The 24,121-nt window shown below is 39.5% G+C and overlaps 1 protein-coding gene across 2 annotated transcripts in view; it reads left to right on the top strand.

The window, feature by feature from the left end:
* LOC124169208 (chymotrypsin BII-like) overlaps positions 1-18,330 on the top strand; it is a 59,406-nt gene extending 41,076 nt beyond the window's left edge. For both annotated transcript variants that reach the window (XM_046547726.1, XM_046547725.1), the window contains exons 3-7: positions 1,803-1,959; positions 7,320-7,486; positions 8,392-8,481; positions 13,300-13,439; positions 18,086-18,330. In XM_046547726.1, the coding sequence (XP_046403682.1) occupies positions 1,803-1,959; positions 7,320-7,486; positions 8,392-8,481; positions 13,300-13,439; positions 18,086-18,259 (728 nt within the window). In that variant the 3' untranslated portion in view covers positions 18,260-18,330. The remainder of the gene's footprint in view (positions 1-1,802; positions 1,960-7,319; positions 7,487-8,391; positions 8,482-13,299; positions 13,440-18,085) is intronic.
* The last annotated feature ends 5,791 nt before the right edge of the window (positions 18,331-24,121 follow it).

Below are 24,121 nucleotides of genomic sequence, written 5' to 3'. Positions count from 1 at the left end.
ATGAATTTAATCATGGTAAAAAGCTTCTTTTCAGCCTTCTACGACTCCATCTGACAAAAAGCAGCACATTTTTGGAGACCTCTCAGCCAGCAGTTATGAAATTATCCCGTGCTGTAGATCATGTTCTGTAAATTACTTTAAAACTTTCCATTGCCATAAATCGTAAGTTAGTCAGTCATCTTCAACGTTTATATTAATATATATTTATTTTCGTCACATCTTTCCACGCTGTTTACCTTTCCATGATAGTTTTCAAATATATTTGCGACTGGTCCAGTCGTGCAAGTTCGGCTTTTTCAGTTTATGAAAACGAATAAAATTGCCAAAAATCTTCTTCCCACTTGGCAATACGGCTAACTTTTTCACGAAGCGTACACCATAGAGGTCTGAAAGCGACTGACAAGTGAGTTTCTTGGGAGTTTCCCGTAGGGACGGCTCCACCTATCGCATTTTCATTGGCTAACAAGAGGTCACGTCCCCCCCTCTCTCACCCAAAAAAAAAACCATGGCCTGCCTTATAGTCGAAAAGATATTTGAAATTAACTCTATTGACCCTTTTTATCCCAGAGATTTTTCCGTAGGAAATCAACTTGAGGATTTAGAAAACTTGAAAATTTTGGACTGGAACATAATTATCGTGGCAGCTAAATATTTCTTCATCACAATTTACACTACAAAATAATGCGTCGCACAGTGGTCGGAAATCGAAAAACGCCGGACAAAATCCGAAATGGACTTTTTTGAGGTAGACAATTGAAATTTGGGACAAATACGGAGAAATAGTTGCTGATTTTGAAAAAGCAAGTCATTTTTATTAATTCTCAGCCGTTACGGAGTTACGGAGTTACGGAGTCTTAAACATGACGAAATTTCGAAAAACACGCCATTTATCATTTTTCTTCGAAAATGTAAAAAGTTACGCAGATGGTAGAGCAGTGGATGGATTTTCATGAAATTTTTAACATGTTCATCTGTCATTATAGTTTCTTGCCTGTACTTTGCATAAGTTTCAGACATTTTAGTTGGTATTTGTGTGCTGTAATGTATCAAAATGGCGGAAGCTTTTTTCAAGAAAAATTTCACTTAAAGCAGTCATTATCTTTTTTATTAGAAATATGTATGTCGAGATATTTTGTAATAATACTAATAAAACATATTTTGAACGTTTTTCTGCAAAAGGTTTTGGAAAAAGTTTGCGGCCCTGAGGGAAAATTCGAATTTTCGACTGCGTGTGATGGTTGAAGTTGTTTGCACCTAAATTCCTCAAATTTGCCTTTTTCAAGCAAAAAAAACTTTTGTGGATTTCCTAAGGTTCTATATCGAAGATATTTTGAAAGCAGTATTGGTCATTAGGTCATCAAATGGCGGACATTTGGCTAGGCAAAAGTTAACATAAAGTAGTCATTATCTGTGGTTTTGGAAAACTGTATATCATGATTTTATGTCAGGGTATTAAGTAAACATAATGTTAAAGTACTCTGCAAAAATCTGCGGGAAAAATTTGCGAACCTGAGAAAAAATTCCAATTTTCGATCGCTTTTCGCGGCCCTGCTCGGCTCAGCTCTATTTCCTAAATAGAGCAGAAAATGTATACATTTTTGAGGCTGACTAGAAGCAGCATTGGGTTATAATGGGTTAATGTAATTTCCTTATAGGCGCTTCACCGATATTACGTAATCGTACTGAAAAATCGATCTTTAAAAGTTGTTGCGATTGAAATTACTTAATTATGCAAGAATTTCGGTTTCTTCATCCTTCTATTTCTCAATATTGTTCATATAATTTTTATTTTGTACCAATAGGGAGCAGAGTCATCAGACCGAAAATAAGTGGGGGCATAGAGGCTAAACCGGGAGAATACCCATTCCAGGCAGGGTTGGTCATGGATAATGCGTATTTCTGCGGAGCAACAATTATAAACGAATCTTTCGTAATAACTTCAGCAAGCTGTGCAAATCTGTGAGTAAACATTCTTTAAAATTTTAATTGCTCACTACAGAGGATAAATAGAACATAACTAAGTAGGAATGTAAATTATTGATGTTTAAAGCGGTTGAAAACGCACGATTTTAAAACTACATAAAACTTGAGCCAATCGCCCAGTTATCCCTGTTGACGGATGCTCTGGATAGCCCATGGCTTCGAATATCTTGCCTCCATTTGCCACTGCCCTTGTCCAGAACATCAGGCAACAGGGCACACTCGCGGCCAATGGAAGCGATTTTCTAAAAAGGAATTGATAAGTGGCAATCATTAAAATTCCGTCGGCATTTTTAACATATTTTATATTAAAACATTTAGCTGCATATTTCGTTTATATTGTCTTCTTCATCGTAAAATATTAATAAGAATCCTTTACCATACTGTTAGTAGCAGTGGTAGCAGCCTAAGCTATCTTCGCCGTATTCACAGTCGCAGTGATTTCAAGTGTTTGGTGATCTAGTCAGCGGCAGTGATCGATTGCTAGTCTTCACAGGTGTAAAAGATGAATTAGACTTCCTTTATAATACTTTTGGTTGTTGGTAGCAGTGGGGGCAGCCGAAGCCATCTCCACCGTATTCACAATCGCAGTGATTTCGAGTATTTAGTGATTTAGTCAGCGGCAATGATCGGCTACTCGTCTTCAATCACAGGTAGTGATATATCGCTAATCACTTGGTAGCAGCATGTGCTATCTTCACCGAATTCAGTGATCCAGACAAAGTGACCTCGAGAAGTAAGTCACCGACAGAGCCGGACATAACTTAATAATACATACTTATATTAAAACAATCACTAAGACAGTTGGTTAGTAGTTTAAGAACCTGTTTTCTATTAAGTGTATGTAAGGTGATTTGAAATAGACTTGCTGACATCAGAGTATCAGGAAAATATAGTGTTTTAAAATTTATACGCCTATGTCAATCAAATAAATTTCTGTGAACAGGTATCAGAGCTACTTTAGTTGCGGTGATTCAATCACAGTTAGCCATATATATGTCTCATCACTATTAATTTGTAATTTTGGTACCTATTGGCATGTTATCAAGGGTTAAAATTTCGTGACATAATGTTTCTCCACCCAGTAGAGGCATTAGGTATTTTTCTTTTCAACTGGATTGGATGGTCCCAAATATACGAATACCAAGTACGTGCAGGGTGCGCCAAAGAAACTTACTCATTTGAAAGGTCAAAAAAAAACATAAGTACTTCAGTTATTGTTTTAATTTTTTTTATTAGAGAAAACAATATCCCAATTTTTTTTCATGGAGTCTTGAAAATGACATCGGATAAATGGCGATCCCCATTGCGCATACACTGATGAAGTCGATTTTTAAAATTCGTATCCATTCTTTGCAGCATGTCAATCGGTATGTTGACAATGGCGTCGCGAAATTCGTTCTTGAGGTGCGCTATGGTCCGTGGTCGATCGACATAAACTAGGGATTTCAAATAACCCCATATCTCTCAGAGGCGATCTCCAATGGCCGGCACACTCTCCAGATTTGACTCCATGCGATTTCTTTTTATGAGGTTATTTGAAATACCTGGTTTATGTCGATCGACCACGAACCATAGCACACCTCAAGAACAACATTCGCGAGGCCATTGCCAACATACCGATTGATATGCTGCAAAGAGTGGATACGAATTTAGAAAAACGACTTCATCAGTGTATGCGCAATGGGGGTCGCCATTTATCCGATGTCATTTTCAAGACTGCACAAAAAAAAATTGGGATATAGTTTTCTCCAATTAAAAAAAAATTAAAACAATAACTAAAGTACTTTTTTTTTGAACTTTCAAATAATTAAGTTTCTCTGGCGCACCCTGTACATATTCTATTGAAATGATTCCAATCATCGACTCACTCTAACCTTCGAAAGACCAACCATAGAGCGTCATTACCCCCACCCCCCTTCGCTTCCTTCCTTGTGGCAAAGAAAGCGCTCATCGCTCATGTAATAGGGTAGTTTCCTTCATCAAAGAAAACGAAAGGCATTGATTGCGATTCGTTACCCACCATTAGTGTATTCATAATACACAAATTATTTGGTTTTTAAAATACCGGTTTAGACGAATGGCCAGGGTCAAATTTTATCCTCATTTGAAAGAGGCAAGATTGCCGCCCATGCGATGCCACTCCACGTGACGTCACAGGGACCTAGTTTCTACACGAGAGGATAGGAGTTATACATCGTCTGAGGTTACCAATGTATGCATATGGCACAGAGCTCAGGGAAACGTGTCTTAATAATCACCTATTAAAACTGGCTAAGGTCGGAAAGGTTTCTTCGTTTGATAAGGTATTAACCCATTAATCCCCAGCGTTGCGTAAACGCAACATTATAGAATCGTAATTATTAGAAAAAACCTTTGCGTCAGGATATTTTTTTCTCTGGTTTTCTGATTTCCTGAAATACCTTTTGTTCTTATTCAGTTATTTTTGGAAAAATTTTCATCAAAATAGTAATTTTTATTTTACTTCGAAATTTGCCTATTTCGAAGAGTTGAAGTACTACATATTGTAAATCATTTTTTACAAAGATTTATTGAGTAATATTACTATAGGTAATGTTTTCTCTAAGTTTGAAGTTTCTTTATTCATCATGTTTATATTTGTCACAAACTTCCGTCGTTACTGGCAAAAATATGGTTGTTGTAAATAATGTTGCGTTTACGCAACGATGGGAATTCTCTGGTAGACCAGAGGGCTTTTCTCAAAGCATAACGAAACTCGTCAGTATGTCTTTTAATCGACAACTTAGTCTTTTTGAGGCAGTTTAGCTGCATTTTTGGCAAAGGTTGTGAGTTTGCAAACCAAAAGGTGAATGGCATCTTGAATTCCAAAATGGCCATCGGTACGAATTTTACATTGAACACTGGTACTTCGTGGGGTCAAACTTGCGCGCACACGTGGAACCGATACAGGGCAATGTCACTCTCGTGTCGTTGAGTGTAAGGATATCTTAGTAGACGTTAAATTCAGCTTCAGATGCATTCAGTTTCAGAGATGGTAGAGAATGAGAGGGTGAGAAACGTATTAGTTGAAGCAGGATTGTTATGGAAGGTGGAGTGTTCCTCTATTCACTCATTCTAATTTTCTCCGTGCAATCCTGAGTTACCTAGTTTTTCTTTTATCGCTTAGGTGATGTAAGGCTAATAATCTAGCTTCAGTTGGATTCGTATCAGTTAGATAGTCCTCTGAAATGCATCTTTATCTCTCACCCGGTAATCATACCAATAATACCGCAGTAGTTTTTGCTCGGCGTTTTGCAAAATGATTCATCCAGGGGTTTCATTCAGATTTAAATGTGAAGAAAATTTTACCCGTTATTTCTACGCCTCAGACGTATAAATAGAAGAACCGTCAAGAAGGTACCTGAAGAATATAAATTAACAGGAGAGGTGATGTCTAATATTTTCTAAGCTTTGGAACTACAATGGGGATTACATCTTCGCAGTATTTCAAATATGGATGATTGCTGTAGGCAATTCACGGCAAATCACAGTTTACTCGAGTAGTATCTAAAGAAAAATCGTCCAGTTAACGCGCGCGCCCAGGCAAAAGATGCAGAGAACAAAAGGTTCATCTAAATGTGAAAAAATAGAATCTACATCCGTAGTAGTCCCGAATTTCTGCGTGAAAAAAGTAATAGAAACGCTTATTACTCAGTATGGAGGCCATTCACCAATCTGTCACTTATTTCTCAGTCGAAAATTACTTGAAATAATTTTGAGCTACTCAAATGACTACGATGAGGAGATAAATAACCATGCAGGTACTCAGAGTAAGGCAGATTAAAAAAATATAATTGGAATCCTAATGTTGTCAGGGTATCATATATTACTGCGCACTAAGTTGTACTGGACAAGCTAAGAGGAGATGTCTGTCGCAATTGTGTGGCAATGTATGACGCGGATTCGGTTTGATGAATTACCTAAATAAATATCGACAGCTCTCCGATAATTCTCAACTACACAAAGTGATAAATTTTTGGAAGTCGGATCTATTCTCAACAGACTAAACGAAAATTCCATTCAGTTAGGAATTTTCCAAACAAATGGTTCCATATTTCAGGTGGCACACAGCTAAAATGTTATTCGTTGGGAATAATTCAGAGTAGGTTATACATTGTAGTGTCTGGTCTCTTCTACAGGCTATTTTTATCAATATTTGCCAAATGGAGAGGCGGAACTTGAAAGTGTTATTTCGTGAAAGGTGTTCACGAAGATTCCCGAGGAAAATCGAAATGTCATCAACGATTACAATCAGGGAATGGGAGGGGTAGATTTACTCGATAATTATGTTGCATGTTACCATATCCAGATTTAGAGCAAAAAAATTCTATTTCGAAAAGGGGTTGATAGTCCAAAGATGATTCCGTGGTGATTTTACGCCAAAGTCACGGGCAAAGGAATTCCTTTGTTAGAATTTCGGTCTGAGATCGTACAATTTTACTGATGCAAGTAGTCGTTTCCAATACAATGCTGATTAATATGCTGACGTGGCATAAAAATCGGTGCCCGCTGGCGGGACACCTTAGGAAAAATGACATACCAAGAGATGCCCGTGAAGGGAGAATTGGGCATTTCATCCGCAAGCATACTTATAACTCCTGGCAAAGATGTCGAGTGTGCAAATCAAAGATAAGTTATGTTGTGAAAAGTGCTACGTTTAATTCCACGCTGAATATTATTGAGCATTACATCAGAAAAGACGATGAAAAATAAAATACGCAACCTAAGTTTTAAAAAGTGATTTTTTGTTTTTATTTACCGGGGATTTCCCAGCGTTGCGTAAACGCAACATTATGTAAATCATATATTATGATGAATATAATATTTTTTTCTGAAAATTAATCTTAATTAGGCCAAAATAAACCGTAAAATACGAAATAACTGGAGTTTAAAGCCCTATGTGCAGTCTGGGGAATAATGGGTTAATAATCCTTATTTAAGCAGAGCGCTACCCGACAGCAAGGTACTCAGCTACCCCGCAGCATCCTGCGTCCTATCAGCGCTCAGAGCCTCGCCCAAGGTCACCTCACAAGGCGGGAGGGGGAAGCAGAAATGCGTGCACGGACTTCTTCCCATCATTCCTACTTACGCGTCGCGTTTTCGCGCGCTTGAAAATTTTCACTTTTCATTTAATCGCGAAAAATAGATATCGTCACTAAAAAATCTAAAAGCGTGAAATATGTACTCCATGAGTAATAATCTTTCGATTTAGGCAATAAAAAAATAATAGGAAACCACCCTATTGCCTCTAATAATTTTAACAAGGCTTTTGTTTTGGCTTCCTCTCCTCTCATATGCTTATGCATTTTCTTTTCCAGCGGAAAAACATACCAGGTTTTCGTGGGTGACACTAGACTGGGGAAGGCTGCAAGCCCGAGGCAAAGTCTAATTTCAAATGACGCCATTATTCACGAGAACTTTGACCCGAAAACATATATCAATGACATTGCGCTGATTCGTCTTCCGTATCCCCTGACTTTTGACCGTAAGTTTGAATATACATAAATTGAAGCATAACTAATAATGAGTTAAGGCCGTTTTACACGGGGCACGGAATGGGGAACATGCACAATTTTTAAAAGTACTATAATAATAGGATCCCTACCTAAGATGTACTCGCCGAAAATCTGTTGGATGAATAATGTTTTTAGCTGAGTTATGAGTCTTTAAAATTTAATCTTCACCGGCTGCTTGAAAACACGATGTCATCGGAGCGTGACGTCACGGTACGGTATTCACTGATGACAGACTGAGGAAGTGGATAGAAAATCGGTCTCTGTTGGGACTCAAAAGTAAATTGGCGAAAATAATTGCTATTTTTACTTCGATATCTTTCAACCAAAGCTCTACCGCTCTACTCTCTCGGCGAAGTGAATGTTGTACCGTCCGATGACGTCAGAAGGCGTTTTGGGTCACATGACTTCAATCGATATTCGAGCACTTTTAATTAGCATTTAATGACGTTATTAGAATAATAGGAGAGTTTTGGCTTACATATTCGGACTTGTGAGAAAATTGTCTATTCAGTGAGACTTACTAGCATAATGAACAAATGTCATGCATGTTCCCCATTGCGCAGGTTAGAGCTGCATAAATTTCGAAAATGGCGTGGCATTGCGCGAATGCATGAACGAAATTAGAACAAGGACTATTTTGCCGTCTCGCATCCACGCATTCTCGCATGTGTTCTAGCAACTCACCGCTTTACACGACGCAATTTTGATTGCGCCTTCGCACGTACTTCAGATTGCGCAATTACGTGTACCGCGTAAAACGGCCTTTACTCCATATGCTTTCTAAATATTAAAAGGGCTGTTTATAATTATATTCATGTTGGTTTTTAATTCTAGAAAACTGTTCCAAAGCATCAAACTTTGTTTTAATTTTCAGATAATATTAAGAAAATGAGCCTTGCCCCAAATGATGATGGTTTTGCAAGTACTTCGGGAACTATAAGTGGTTGGGGTAGCACTTATGATGGTAAGTAGTACATGCCCCTCTAAAACTCTTGGAAATATAGTTGTTCAGAAGTAATATTAGAGTGCATTGATTTCTGTCTTGCATCGGCAGCATACCCGTGTAAGTTACTACAATAGATGTATTCCGGAAAAATATAGTTTTTAGGTGAACAAGTGGGCACTTACACAATCAGCGGTTGAAGGGAACGGTGGTTTGGATTGGAGAGGGCAGAGTTCATCTCCAACTGAGCCACAGGTGTGGCCATATCCTTTCTCTGGCCCACCAGCCGTTTTCATTTGGCAGTTTAGCTTCTTTTTCGCAGTATTACATACCATTTTTGGATGTAGTACGTCTGCGTGTTTAATATTTAACTCGACGTTTCGTATGCCATGGATATAATGATCCAGTTATCCCGTACGTACGGGATGATGAATATAATTTAAGCCATGTCTGGAAGAGATAACTTTCAAAAATTTTAACAACATTATTCCAATACTGTCTCCCGTTTTAATAGTTGACGTTGTAAAGATTTATTTTATTTTTATTTACTTTTTTTTTAAATTATTTACATCTTCAGTTTCTTGACGACGTTCCCAGCAGGAAGAATGAAATGCCGCGTCGAGTTAAATATTAAGCACGTGCACCCGAAATGGAATGTAAAAGCAAGGGGGCAACATACCCATAAGGATAATGAGTATAGGTTTTGATACATCAGTGCCATCTATGCCAGTGGTCCAAGGCTGCCGCGAAGTTTGAATGCACATCTCGGCGCCCGTTTCACTTTCTTTACGCGTCACGTTAGGGCGTGCTATTCAGGCTTAATAATGCTACTGCAATTGCGAGAAACTTAAAAGCAATGAATGTATGAAAATCTTCCTGCGGAACTTCCCCAGGTTACTAAAACAGTAACCATAATACAAGATTAATGTACAAAGTCAACTGGCGATCTGGTAGTTGGTAAGATTAATGATCTCGGAAACTTACTTCAGTGGACATTGGTATTTATTGATACAATAACTGGAAAAAGAAATACAGCAATAACAATTTAAATACGACAAACTAGAGATGAAATCTGTGGAAGTTAACAATTCTACTAGCATATGAGATGCACAAGCAACAAATATAAATAACAACAGTACATTGCAATGAGATATGAGCAGCATTTGCGTAATAGGAGACAGATTCCATTACTTAAGCAATAACTCCACTCTTATAGACAAAGAGCCCAATGTTCATTGAGGTAGATATATCTTGCAACAGCTCTGGGACAGGGTAAATAATCCTGGTCCTGAAACTATAGACATTAACACCACTTCAACAGAAATAAGCATGCAAGTTTGGATATCATTTCATGGAAGGTAATTATTTAATCATGAACGGAGAAGGACATCATTTTGTAGGAAGTAGTTCATGATGAGTACCCATTAAGATAACATATCTTGGCAGCGGAGTCTTACAATGATTGGTTCTTAGGTGTTAATATCGATCACTTATACGAAAGAAAGTATTCCAAAAGTATGCAACGAGAAAAGTGATGCATATTTATACCATCGTAGTTGAAATTAATTTCTTAATGCAAAATGAAAGAGATAGTTGTAAGAAATGTAAACACTGTAGAAACACTTTTTGAATTATGTTCAACTGATGGCAATAAAACAGTTGAAAGGATATAGTTGAAATGGCAAATTAAATACATAACCAACAAAATGGGTGCTTTCCATTCATGCGACAAACGCGTCGACTTGTGTCGACTCACGGAAACTGTTTATAACTTTCCAATGCCTGCACACAATCGTTTGTTGACTTGTGTCACAATAGAATGGAACACGAGAACCGCGACGCAGTCGACTTGTGTCGACGAATGGGAAACACCCAATGATTAGCGTTAAACAAACCAAAGCATAGCAGCAGTGATTAATTTGAACTCTAGAAAAACTGTAAATACAATGAAAAACATATCGAAATATGAGGAATACAGGGAACCATGAAATTTTGATAACATGAGAAAAGGTTAGCTAATCACAGGTTGAAAAACAAATGGAATAATGAAGGAAACAAAGAATTACTCACATTTTCACCACCAAATACATTTCATACCCATGCAATTTAGCAATAACCAAGATCAATGAGACTCATATCCTTCATCGAGCACATTCCAACATCGTAAGGGACACTGTAAGCAATAAAACAGTCTGAAGATAACACTAATAACTATCAGTAAGCCTCAATACCACCTTTGTTTACAGCGGGATTCAATATGGCAGCCCCCAGTTCATTACTGCCCAGAAAAACAGGCTACACCAGCGCCTCTATGTTGGGTTGGCCGTTGGACCACTGGTGCCAAAACAAAAGAGGTTTTCCATACGATATATCACAGTTTTGTCGCTCCCTTGGTAATAGTGCAACACTCTAATCGCTGCGGAAACCTTCAAACCAAAATTTCTTTTTGCAGATTTTATTTGGTAATGTACGATGGCTTTCCCTGGGATTTGAACCCTACACCCTTTGATCAGCAAGCAATCGCTATACCCACTAGACCACCACGCTAACGGATGAATGAATGAGTCGTAAAAATTGCACCCAGCAAATGAAATGGAGCTACAAAGCTTTCGCCAAATCAGTTTTGGCTCTTGTGCTGAGCAGCTTCAGCCATAGAAAGCGTATGCAAGACACCCACAATTTTGTGGTACCAATGAGGGACCGCGTACGACGTGGGATATGAGAAAGCTCTAGTATCAACTAGATCTTCTGCTGTAAGAATTTGCCGCAACCATTGTTCCTCAGTTCCTCAGAGAGAGAGAGAGACGCACAATATCAATAGATTTTTCAGCGTGTGATAACGATTTGCGGCCGGTGGTTTTATTATAAAGTCGCCAGTGGCGTTACTATGGGGTGGGGATAAGGGGATAGAGTCTCCTCCAAGGCTTCATAGAACTTTAAAAATTATTTTAAATTTTATCTATTTTTGTCATGCAATAACTGCATCTGCTTAAATTGAAATTTTTAGTGTCAAAATGATGCAAAATGTTTTTTCCAGGCATTTCATTTTTCAAAAATTTTCCCGGACCCCGTTGCCTGGGGGTGGAGGGTGGCCATCTCCGGCTTCACACCCCCCCACATCCCTAGTTACGTTACTGAAGGCCGCTAATTTCGTTGGCAAAACGATCGTCCAGGTTTCCCACGACGTAATCGCATTTAGTCTTGTCCGATGAGAAGTTTGCTAGAGAAAATTTTTTTCCGACCTCGGCAGATACTGCAGGTTGAGCTGGCCAAAAAGGGGGCAGTTTCGGAGTGACGCGGTAGATGGCAGCTGTGTTGACGTTGGAGGACAAGGTCCGTAAAGGACCGACCTTGTCGGGGGATAAGGGCAGCGGAGAGCCCTGCTGCGATGAGAGCGTTGTTTGATGTTGCATATTGGAGTTTAATAAATGCTAGTCCTAAATTCGCTAGAGATTTTCCTTTCTATGCGTGAATAGGTGGTGTGCTAACACCCCCTGCAACTTGCCCTTTAGGCGGCTGGCGAGGTTGTACGCAGATGCAGCGTTAGATATGGTGGATTAGCCCTAGAGTGGTGACGCCCGGTCTCACAGACCGAAGATTCTTCAACATAAAAATGAATAAAAGTTGAAAAAAAGTGTATGTAATGAAAATGTGAAATAAATATTCAAAATTAGCAATACAATTTCATGTTATGAAGCCAATTCAAGGTAATTTAACTCAATTAATCTTCCAAACAGCATAAGAGACCACATCGGTCCAGGAGACCGACGTCACCACTCGTGAACCAATAATTCACGTCACCACTCTAGGGTAAAAGACTTAAGTAGCTGCTGAAAGGAAAGTCTATTTCTACTTCTGAATACAGACTGAAATCGGTAGCAGACATGGGTGTCTTTAGCGTGGAGCTAAGTGAGGTCGGAATGGGGTTGCTTGGGTAAGACCAGCCTCGCGGGCATGAGATTTCGAGTAAGTCACCGAAAGTGACTGCAACTCTTCAGTAAAGGAGATTCAATGGCAGTTAGCGATATATACCTCACCACTAGTTCTCAAGTATCTATGGGATCCTCCGTAAGGAAGTGACCCGATATTTCAAAGAAAAGATATTTACGCAATATTGTTGCATTGTAATCGTTCACTAAATATATAGATCAATCACCACTGCCAAGATTTTTAAACGAACGTTGAGAACAAAAATCAATCGCAATTTTCCACCTTCATCACTATCATGTGAAGTACATAAAAAATTGCAATTTTACTTGCGTACACATCATCATGTCGTACTTGAGTGGTTACATATTATAACATTGTCTCATACATTCCCAAGGTATTATTTTCAGAATATTATTGGCTAATCAAGATACTGAGGGTTTTCTAAACACTTTCGGCTTTGATATGAGATGTTGCCTTCTTTAGTTAATTGCTAAATATATTGTAACCGGTTCCGTTTGCCCGATTACATTTGGACGTGGGAGATGGGAGTGCGATGGTAAAGGAAGGCCATTTTTTTGTTAGAGATATGTTCGTCTGTATGTGTGAGTGAGTGTAAGAGGGTTTGAGTGTGTGATATGAGTCATTTGCTTTAAAGTCCTTAACCCTCCTCGCCCGAGGTGCATGGGATATCCCCGCTACAAATCTGTCCTCCCCTTTTGCCCTCCAATTGCTCTTTCTCTGAATGTGCCCCGAAGGCTGGTCGCCGATCACCCGATTAATTAAGGGAAGACAGGCGACACGACATCACGAGGGGTTACATCATATAATCTATGATTTTCCATAAAAATGACCATTGTGTCGTTCTGGTTGGATTCTGTCCATTTAATTAGACACTCAATTTTTTTGTAGAAGGTGATTTGTCGCCCACACTTCGCCACACTGACGTTACAATCATATCAAATGAAGACTGCAGAGCTGTCTACGGGGATGGGATTGCCGACTCTATGATTTGCACTGTGCCACAAAATAATAAGGAGGGAGTTTGCGGAGTAAGTACTTAACTAGGTTGTAACTACCTAAGCTTTTAGGAAAAAGAAAATTTTGGAGACTGAATGAAATATCAAGTTTTTTTGTTTAGAAACAGGGCATCACTATTGAATAAGTAAATGGAATAAAGACATTAGAGAAACAATAAGGTTTTCCGGTGAAAAAATATACACTTCCTCCCTCATGATTCAACGCAACGATAGTTTGGAATGGAGAGGTCAGAGTTCACCTTTGAAAAGTTATAGTCTCATTTCAAAATGATGAAGGGATTTTCTAGAATTGGATTAGGGCATTAAATTCTAAGACTAGTATTAAACTGTGCCGCAAAAACTTAGGATTTATTTTTACTATGGAATTTTTATATGAATATATTTGTGCTACGGAGTATTTTCATTGTGCTATTATTAAAAACAACAGAGGTACTTATAGGTATTTATCAACTCAGCACTCTTGGGATTTTCGGATGATGATTCTCCTCGGGTTCCAAATAGCCAAGGTTCTTGTTCCCTTGAAAAACCTCCTTTGTTGAGGCAGCAAATCCCATTACGAGACCGTGTTCTTTATTTCCTTCGGAGGAAGATCTTCGGTGTGACCTGTTTCGGCGCAGGGTTGTCCGTATTTGTCCCAGGGTCGGACAGGGAATTCTGATATCCGTCGCAGCTCAGGAAACTTTGATTCCGTGACCCCATTGAAAACTTTCGGCGTACATCCGAGACAAAGGCAACCCGAAGCGATTTTTTCTCTGCTACTGCCAGGATATGATGAGCAGATTTGCTAGCTAAACCAATCCATGCTGGTGCAGCGTTTGAAATGATGGGCCCAATTATGGCCTTATGGAAATGCACTCTTCCGTGTTGCGGGAAATTCTCGTAGCCAAGCATTGATGATATCTAAAGCCTCCGTACTCCCACGATGGCTGCATTTCGGCGGGCGTGATGCTTCACGGTGAGTCTGCGAACCAGATGGACTCCAAGATATTCCACCGCTTCTTTCCAGAGGAATTCCGTACACCCAACGACGAGGTCGCCGGGTTCCTTCCGTTCTCTGGAGAAAACGATGGCCTGTGTCTTCTTCTCATTTACGCCAATGCGCCACTTGGCGTACCAGTCCACCAGTTGGTTGGTGGCTTGCTGGAGGTACGTAACTGCCATTTGTTGGTTCGCCGATCTTGCCAGGAGTGCCGCATCATCCGCGAACAAAGCTGCCACCATGTTGGTCCCGAGGTTTCCTTGGATATCTGCGGTGAAGATATTAAATAGCGTCGGGGAGAGTAAGCTGCCCTGGGGAACTCCTGCTCGGATCCGCCGTGATGTGGATGTCTCCGTTCTCCATGCAAGTCCTGATGAGGAAGCCGGCAAGCGAAGATTCGCAGGAGCCATCTCTGATGTCCGAAGCAGTGTAGCTTCCACAAAAGACCTTAGTGCCACACCTTGTCGAACGCCATGCTAATGTCGAAAAAGGCTCCAACCGTATAACAGTAACGATTAAAACATTCCACGACGAAATTCAGAATGCGAGCGACTTCGTGGGTCGTAGAGGGCTCGCTGCGAAAGCCAAGCTGTTGCGGCGGCAGGATGTTGAGCACGTCCGTTGTCTCCAATAGGCTCTCCAGGATAACGCGCTCGAAAGGCTTCTCCATTGTATTCAGCAGTGAGGTCGGCCGGAAGTTCTCTCGCATAGTCAGCGGTATCCCCGGTTTCGGCTTGCAGATGGACTGCGACAGATGGACTAAGCACGCGAGCTCTTGTCCGCAGAGCAGGGAAGTAACCAATTGACAGGCATGCCTTAACAATAAAAAAAATAATTGCCATTGATTTTCGCATTGTCTTTAGAGCAGCATTGGTTACTCCGTCTGGTCCGGATCTTTCCTGGCCTTTGTCCTTTTCACTACCCTGAGAAGGGAAGCGGTGGTGACTTTAGGCAAGGATCCATCTGATGGTGGAGTCGACTGTTCCCCGGGCTGCAACCATTGTTATTCCACCACGAGCTCCCTCAGTGGATTCGGGATCCCTACTGCTGGTGGTGAGGGTGAGAAGATGTCTTCCAGGTAGTCAGCCATCGCCTCCGCCTTGTCCACTGTAGAGCTGATGAGTCCCGTTGGCGTCCTTCTTCCGCGTTTTCGATTATCAGGGCCTTTGCCATCCTCCGGAATGAGCCATTTTCTAGGTCCAATGAGGCGATTTTTCTATCCCATGACTGCTGACGGAAGTCTGTGATGAGGCTTCAGACGAGGTGTTGAGCCAACGCCTTGTCCTCAGCATTTTTCGATCATTGATATCTTCGTCGAAGACGGTTTTTCTTCCTGATAGCAGCCGTGATCTCCGATGGGAGGGCGAGGTTCAAGCTTGGACCGTCTTCGAAGGCATCGACTTGTGGAAAGCCTCAGAGACGACGTTTTTTTTTTGTGGGAAACGGTGTTTTCGATCTCATCTGCGTTCTCAGTGCTGCGGGTCTGATGTTGTCCTGGATCCTACTATAAGCACACGATTTAATTCCACTCTCCGTTGTAGTATATGGAATGTCGATGAATTCCGTGAGTCAATGTCTAAGAGGTGCAGTAGTCGTCGTGATGAGTTAACAGGTTGAGCAGGGGGTAGATTGTGTAACTTTACGTAAGAACGTTAAGATCCGGTTCCCGTGGAGCTTTCATCAACTGCTCCATAACAGTTGAAGGAGCGATTGTGTAACGTTACGCTTGAATATTTTCCGGCTCTTGATCGAAAGTATCTCTGCGTCAACTAATCACTTGACGTTACGACCATCGCCAATCGTTCGCAGGTGAGGTTTGTGATTTAACTGAAATGTTTATAACATTTCATGGGCTCGCTTGTTGTCCCTTACTGGAGTAACGGGAATTTTGCACTCACTTTTATGTATTTATCGGAGAGTTATAGTTTTAATGACATGAATTAGCAGTGCAAAATGAAATTAATAAGTACAATTTGTTAGTGATGGTTTACTTTGATACAAAAATGAGGAAGTTTACATTTTCTTCGCTATGTTATGTGTGTGAAATTGAAATTATCCTTTTTGCAAGCTTGATTTAAACGTGTATAGCTGCGCTATATTATCTTTGCAAAATTATATTTTGCACAAGGTTTCATTTAATCCGGAAAGCCGGGTGGGTATTTACAAGTAAAATGATTTAATTACACACTCATTTAGAGTTTATTATAACTTCTCAATGATGTCGTAAATTAAGAAGAATTATATGTTTTTACGTTCTTCAATTAATGTCTCTGATTCGATATGGTTTCCTCAAAAAGGCAGAATGTCCGAACTGATATTCGGGTGTTTGAGACGAGAGGAGATATCAATGATGACTATTAATATTTGCATTTTCTTTCAAGTTATGGGTGAAAGGTTTGTGATGACGAGAATGTTTTTGATAGAGAATATTAAGGCACTCATTTCATAAGTTACATGGTTTGTTTTAACTGTTTACCTGACGACTATTATTAAAACATTTCTTACTAATTGACACTCGTGAGTTTTAATTCCTGGCAAACACTCAATGTGTGGCAGCACTGCTCCTTCTTGCGGACATACAAAGGCGAAGATGGGAGCCAATCAGTATCGAATATTCGTTCATAAATTTGATCAAAATAAATTTCCAAAATAAAAAATGATACAAGTTATCATTTAACGAAATGCAAAAGTAAGAAAACGGACAGTTACTGCGACATTTTAATATAATAAGCGTAATCTCTGTGAAAACTACTTATCCCAAATATCAGCTACGCTCCAACAGAAAGGAAAGTATTTAATATCGAATCGAAAAAGATTGCTTCGTAGGCAAACTTGAATACTTTCAATAATAAAAACTTATATTGGCCAATTGCCACTGAAACCAATATTATCAACTTAGTTTCGCTTTTCAAAACAAACACAGCCACTCTGTCTTATTGCGCATGCGCACAAGGAAAAAAATCGCGAAACGTATTCCCAATTCCAAATAACTATGACAACATCCTAAATTTCGATAGCTTGTTGACGATCTTCCATATAGAATCGCACCTACGGCTAACGTTTGCATATTCTTGGGAGCTCATTCGAGTGTGAACGGATCTCTAACTAGCTATCGAAAGGTAGACAAGGTACACAATCGGCCCCCAGGTAGGCAGAATTCGTACAGATACACTAGGGATTAGCCGAAGATCTCCAAATCCGGATTTATATCCGAAGATGAGTCTTCGCTATCCTTCTCCTCTAATTCCAGTGCTGATCAGAATTTCAGTGCTCAAGTCTGCTTTTATTATGGTAGTTTTTACGAGTTTTAATGCCCTTAAAACTTAGCACTTATTTTCACTATAGAATATTTAACATGTGTCTATTTGTGCTACGGAATATTTAAATTGTGCTACTTTAATGGCAGTTTAGGAACTTTAAAGATGAAAAACCACATAAATGGCATAGACAGAAGTTAACATGTTACCAATCGATTAATAGTGTATTGCTCCTCTTGAACAAATATTCTCAGTACTCTGGAATTCTTGTTTTTCTATATTATAGGCATTCTTATGGTACATCAGCGAAGTTTGCAGTGAAATTTGAAAGTATAGTCCCGTATATAGCCAACAAAGGCAAAAATTCGCCATCTACCGACTTTGAATTAATGATTTGATGATATGTCTCGTTTATTATTCAGGGCGACTATGGTGGACCACTTATAGCGATATACCAAGTTGACTCCTGTACGTGGTGGCAGTTTGCCCTGGCAGGAATATCCTCTTTCACGAGCAACAAAGGTTGCGGCATTGGACCTGATGGATATACTAGAGTGTACCACTTCGTTGATTGGATAAACTCTCACATAGAATAGAGCCATTGCGAAATTGAGAAGTGTGTGTATAATGTTAGCGCATAAAATAAACAAAAATATGTTCTTTTTAATGTTTTTATTACTTTTCTGAATAATCCACTCTCAAACTCAGGCACACCTAAACTCGAATTCAACATGAATCAAAGAAGAGCGTCATTACATAATGAGTTGTTCATATTCTCTATCAAGAGATCAAAACTATTGAAAAGTTAAATCCAATTTGGCGGGATAAAAACCAGGAATCCTTCTTCAAATTATTATATGTGTTACGCAGAATGAAAGGTTTTCATTGTTTAACATGTCATACTCGCTTGCTAATTGTCTAGGCACAGAGTAGGGATATGCAGAGAGTGTTGTGAATGTATTATGAACTTCACGTACTTTCGTTATTCTTTTGTATAGTGGTGTGGGCGTGTTACCGCCAAACATGTGCTTCCAGTCTGTCTCGTGATCTTGAATAAAACCCATCATGGAACAAGAAAAGTTTTCTCTGCTGCCCATTATTTAACAGGTTATGGGCCCAGACTATTCAAGATAACGCTAAAATTGTGTTTATAAAATATGGCGACATCAGGAATTTTGCAGTTTCCGCAATTGTCAGACGACAATTTTTCCAATTGGAAATTTAGAGTGGAAGTGCTGCTCGAAGAAAAAGGGGTCCAGGACGTATTAATTGACAGTGGTAAAAGCTATGAAGACCTATCGGAGACAGAGAAGAAAAGTTTTCAGACTAAAGACGCGAAGGCTAGGTCGACAATAATTCAGTGCTTGACAGATTGTCATTAGAATACGTGAAAGATTCGAAGTCGGCCAGAGAAATGATGACGTCTTTAAAAGGTATCTTTGAGAGGAAAAGTATATTTTCTAGACTATATGTTAGAAGGAAATTGTTATCGTTAAAGTGCGGCAATGAAAACTTGCAAGAACATTTTATGAAGTTTGATAGTTTGATACGTGAACTAGAGTCAACAGGAACTATCATGGAAGACAGCGACAAAGTGTGTCATTTGTTACTTACAATGCCCGGGAAATATGAGGCTGTTATAACAGCATTAGAGACAATCTCATCGTCAATTTCACTTGAGTTCGTCAAAGGAAGACTATTTGACGCAGAATTAAAATTTAAAAACTGTCAGTTGGAACCGGAAAACAAAGTGACTGTTCTTTTGGTGCATTCTCGTATCAAAACAGAGGATGTTTCGAGTGTGGAGATCCGCATCATCACAAATCCCGGTGTCCCAATTTGAGAATCCAGCAATCCAACTTCCGAAGAAGAAGACGCGGAGGTAGGCGGTACGTCGACAGAAACTCAGGAGGCTACTACCGCGGAGCTCATGGTTATAATCATCATGCGAGTGCTAATGTGACCACACAAGATGACGAAACAACATTCGTCGCCCATACTGTGGGTCTGTTAGCTGGTGAACATGACAATGATCTTAAGTTTGTTTTGGATTCAGGAGCGACAGAGCACCTTGTACGAGAGACATTGCTCCCACTTATGGCAAATATTGAAAATTTATCACGTCCCGTGCGAATTCAAATTGCAAACGGTGACAAACTTACAGCAGAAAAGCGAGGTAAACTACGTGTGAGGACCAGTGAGGGTTTTACAGTAAATTTAACAGCCTTAATAGTTAAAAACCTTTCTCTAAATATTCTATCAGTGAGAAAAATCAGTAACACAGGAAATGATGTTGTTTTTAAAAAGGACAGAGCAGTGATACATGATAAAACAGGGTTCAATATGGAATGTAATCTAATAGAAAATTTGTATCTGGCCAATTTCATCTAGTGCAAAGAGGAAAACTGTGAAATGTCAATTAAAGTGAAAGACTTATGGCATAAAAGACTAGGCCATATTAATAGAAGAGGCCTTAACATGATGAATCTACCATACAGTGAGGAAGTATGCAGTCCGTGTATGAGAGAAAAAGCAACTAGACTACCATTTAAGCCAGTACAGCATCCAAGATCTAGCAGAATTGGTGAACTGCTTCACAGCGATGTAGGAGGACCTGTGAATCCACCAACAGCCAATGGTGAGAGATTCTACCAGACAGTTATGGATGACTTTTCTCAATTTTGTGTAGTGTTTCTACTAAAATCCAAGTCAGAAGCTTCTCAAAATTTAATGAACTTTATACGGCAGCTGGAGACTGTACGAGGTAAATACGTGAACAAAATAAGATGTGATAATGGAGGCGAGTATACTTCAAATGAACTGAAAGATTTTTGCACGAAAAAAGGAATCAGGTTAGAGTACACTCTACATTACTCTCCTCAAATGAATGGCAAAGCTGAAAGGTTGAACCGCACCCTCCAAGACAAAGTAAGGACCCTTCTAGCAGAAACAAACCTTCCAAAAACACTATGGGGAGAAGCAATTAGGTATGCTGCATATCAACTTAACCGATCACCAACTAATGCACTTAATGGACAAATTCCAGCTAAAATATATCTTGGCAGACTAGATATTGAAAAATTGAGAATATTTGGGTCCAAGGCATGGGCATACAAGCTACCCAAATGTGATAAATTAGAAACTCGAGCAAGAGAAGTCAGAATGGTTGGGTATCATCCATGTGGCTATAGATTGTGGGATCCTGTGACAAATGAAATAGTCGTTTCTAGGGATGTGCGCTTTAATGAAAGCAATATATTTTTCAAAGGTCAAGAAAAGGAAAATGAGAGCACAATATGTGAAGACAAAAGTCATGAAAAGGAGCAATCTGTGAAATCTGAAATTGAAGATAAGGAAGAGGAAAATTTGTATCGAGAAAAGGAAAGAAGACAAATTCGTAAACCCAAGAGATTTGAAGATTATGAACTTTATACTACTTACTGCCTTTGTGCACATGATCCCAAGACTTATGACGAAGCAGTTGAAATGGGACAAGAATGGCGAGATGCCATTCACAACGAGTTGGACGCACATGAGAAATACAACACTTGGACACCAGCTGTATTACCAAAAGGGAAGACAATAATAGATACCAGATGGGTATTTAAAACTAAAGCTGATGGAGTAAAGAAAGCCAGACTAGTAGCCAGAGGTTTTCAGGAGGAAGAGTCATATAATGTGTATTCACCAGTTGCTAGGATGCCCACCATTAGAATGATGTTAGCAAAAGCTGTTCAAGAGAAGTGGAGCATCAAACAGCTTGATGTACCCACAGCATTTTTGAATGGGGAACTAAATGTAGAAGTTTACATAAAACCTCCACAGGGTGTGTCAACAAATGTAGAGGTTTTCAAATTAAACAAAGCTTTGTATGGTCTTCGTGAAGCTCCTAAGTGTTGGAACCAACGTTTTGATGACTTTGCTGTGTCTAATGGTTTAGATCGTTCCAGGAATGATTTCTGTCTGTACACAGGAAAAGACATTTGGCTTTTAATATTTGTAGATGATATTTTAGTAGCAGGAAAATATAAGAAAGTTGTTGAGAGACTGAAGAAAGAGTTTAATGCAAAAGACTTAGGGGTGCCCAGACATTTTTTGGGGACCGTGCTAGTATGTGAAGGTGACACTATTTCCATTTCTCAGGAGAGCTTTATAGAAAAGATACTGGGAAGATTTAGGATGGAGGATTGCAAAGGGGCCAATACTCCAATGGAACCTCATTTCCAAATAGATTCATCAGAAGAAATTGTAGATGTTCCCTATAGAGAGCTCATAGGTAGTCTTATGTATATCTCTATGATTAGTAGACCAGATATAACATATGCAACTTCATACTTGAGCAGATTTCTAGATAGACCTACTAACCAACTGTGGAAAGCAGGCAAGAGAGTTTTACGCTATCTCAAGATGACTAAGGAGCTAGCTTTAACATATACGAGAAACAGTGCTTTGGAAGAGATAAATGCCTACGCAGATGCAGATTGGGCAGCTGATAAGAGTGATCGCAAAAGTGTCAGTGGATCAGCTATATTCTACGGTGGTAAACTGATCCAGTGGACATCCAAAAAGCAGCAGACAGTCGCCCTCTCTACAGCTGAGGCAGAGTACATCGCAGCAGCCAGCACAGCCTCGGAGATGATATATGTACGAGGAGTAGCTTCAGATCTCAGTCGAGGAAGGGAAGTACCAGCCCACTTGCTTGTAGACAATCAGAGTGCTATTTCATTAATTGAAAGTTACGAGAACAGCAAACGTTCTAAACATGTAGACATTAAAGCACATTTTATTAAAGATCTTGTTTCAAAAAAGGTGATAAATATAAAATATATACCAACTGATGACAATGTTGCAGACATTTTTACTAAACCATTGTCATTAGGAAAATTAAGTATTCTAAGAAATTGTTTATGTTTATATTGAAAGGACTTAATCATTTTTGAGTGCATGTATGTCATTTTGAAGGATTAATGAGTGTATAATTATTTTTGAAAGAGACAATTGATTATAATTTTGTTTTGTGAAAGTGAACTTTAGTTAAATGACCAGTTACAATTTCAAGTCAAAGTGTTTAGAGTATTTTTCAATGTTTTATTTTGGTGACTTGAAATTGAGTGGGGGTGTTGTGAATGTATTATGAACTTCACGTACCTACTTTCGTTATTCTTTTGTATAGTGGTGTGGGCGTGTTACCGCCAAACATGTGCTTCCAGTCTGTCTCGTGATCTTGAATAAAACCCATCATGGAACAAGAAAAGTTTTCTCTGCTGCCCATTATTTAACAGAGAGAACAAAACGGCTGAAGGCGGTAATCAGCTCATTGCGCATTTCACCATATTCTAAATAAGGAAACGTGGCTTGAGTTGCTCTTTGGTTGCTATCGTTGCTATCATTCGCGCTTGGCTTGGAGTGTTGTCGTACAATTTTTTTTTCATATTCCTCCACTCTTCAATGCTTTCACGTAGTGTGCTAGTGTTTTTAAGAAACGTGAAAAATGAAAGAAGTGGTAAAAGTCGAGAAGAAAAGGTTTTGCGTGGTGTTCAGCGATTAACTGCATAAACAATGCGGGAATGACGGAAGCAAAGTTGAGTTTTTCAGTTTCCCTAAAGACCCTGTGAGGTAAGTAATTTCCTATTTTTTCTGAGTTACATTGCTGATCGAAGAAACTAAACTTATATTCGAGTATTATTTTGCATGCGAAATGAAACTTGCGAAAAAGTTTATTAAGAACTTGTGGTGTTGGCGCAGGTCCAAGGAATGGGTGATTCGATGTCGTCGGTCGGATCTAGAAAACAAGACTCAGTTATTTACATAATAACTGCCGGATTTGTGCGTGCGATTTGGCATTCCTTGCTCTACCTTTATTAGTAAAGAAATAATTAGGCTACTTTGGATTTTAAACATTATTTTTTCGGTTGATGGTAAGTCGTTAGCACTATTTGGTTTGAATTTACAGCATAATTTTACTCATTTTCAATATGGCCGCCGTGCGCATTTTTCATCACAGAGAAATCCTCGAGTCGAGAGTCTCGCACAGCTATACCGTCCGTTGACAGCTACCAATGCTTCGGAGCACCACCAAGCGGTCCGTTACGCTACGGAGCGCTACAGGTTAGGCAGTGACGTCACGGCAAACGTCATACACCCGTTTCCCGCCTCGCTCCAGACCAGCTCTAAACGCTCCCCTGAAAACTTGGGTCAGTGGAGGAGCGAGTCAATTTTTGGCGGAAATTCGAGAGGAATGCACTGAGGCAATGGAGAGTTTACTCACGTTGCAGATGTTGGACGCTGAATGTGAACGCCTTTCTCCTATAAAAGTGACTACGAAGTAACGGAGTAGACGCACTTAGTAAATAGATGTAAATTTAATTGTGATTTAAATAAATACATAGCAAGGACTATCTATCTGCAAACATTCTCGTATCTCCCCCAAAATGAACTCAAATGTCTCTGGAAGCAGC

This window comes from Ischnura elegans, chromosome 12, assembly GCF_921293095.1.
Source record: "Ischnura elegans chromosome 12, ioIscEleg1.1, whole genome shotgun sequence".
In the NCBI taxonomy this organism is placed as follows: Eukaryota; Metazoa; Arthropoda; class Insecta; order Odonata; family Coenagrionidae; genus Ischnura; species Ischnura elegans.
This window is presented reverse-complemented; position numbering and strand designations above follow the sequence as displayed.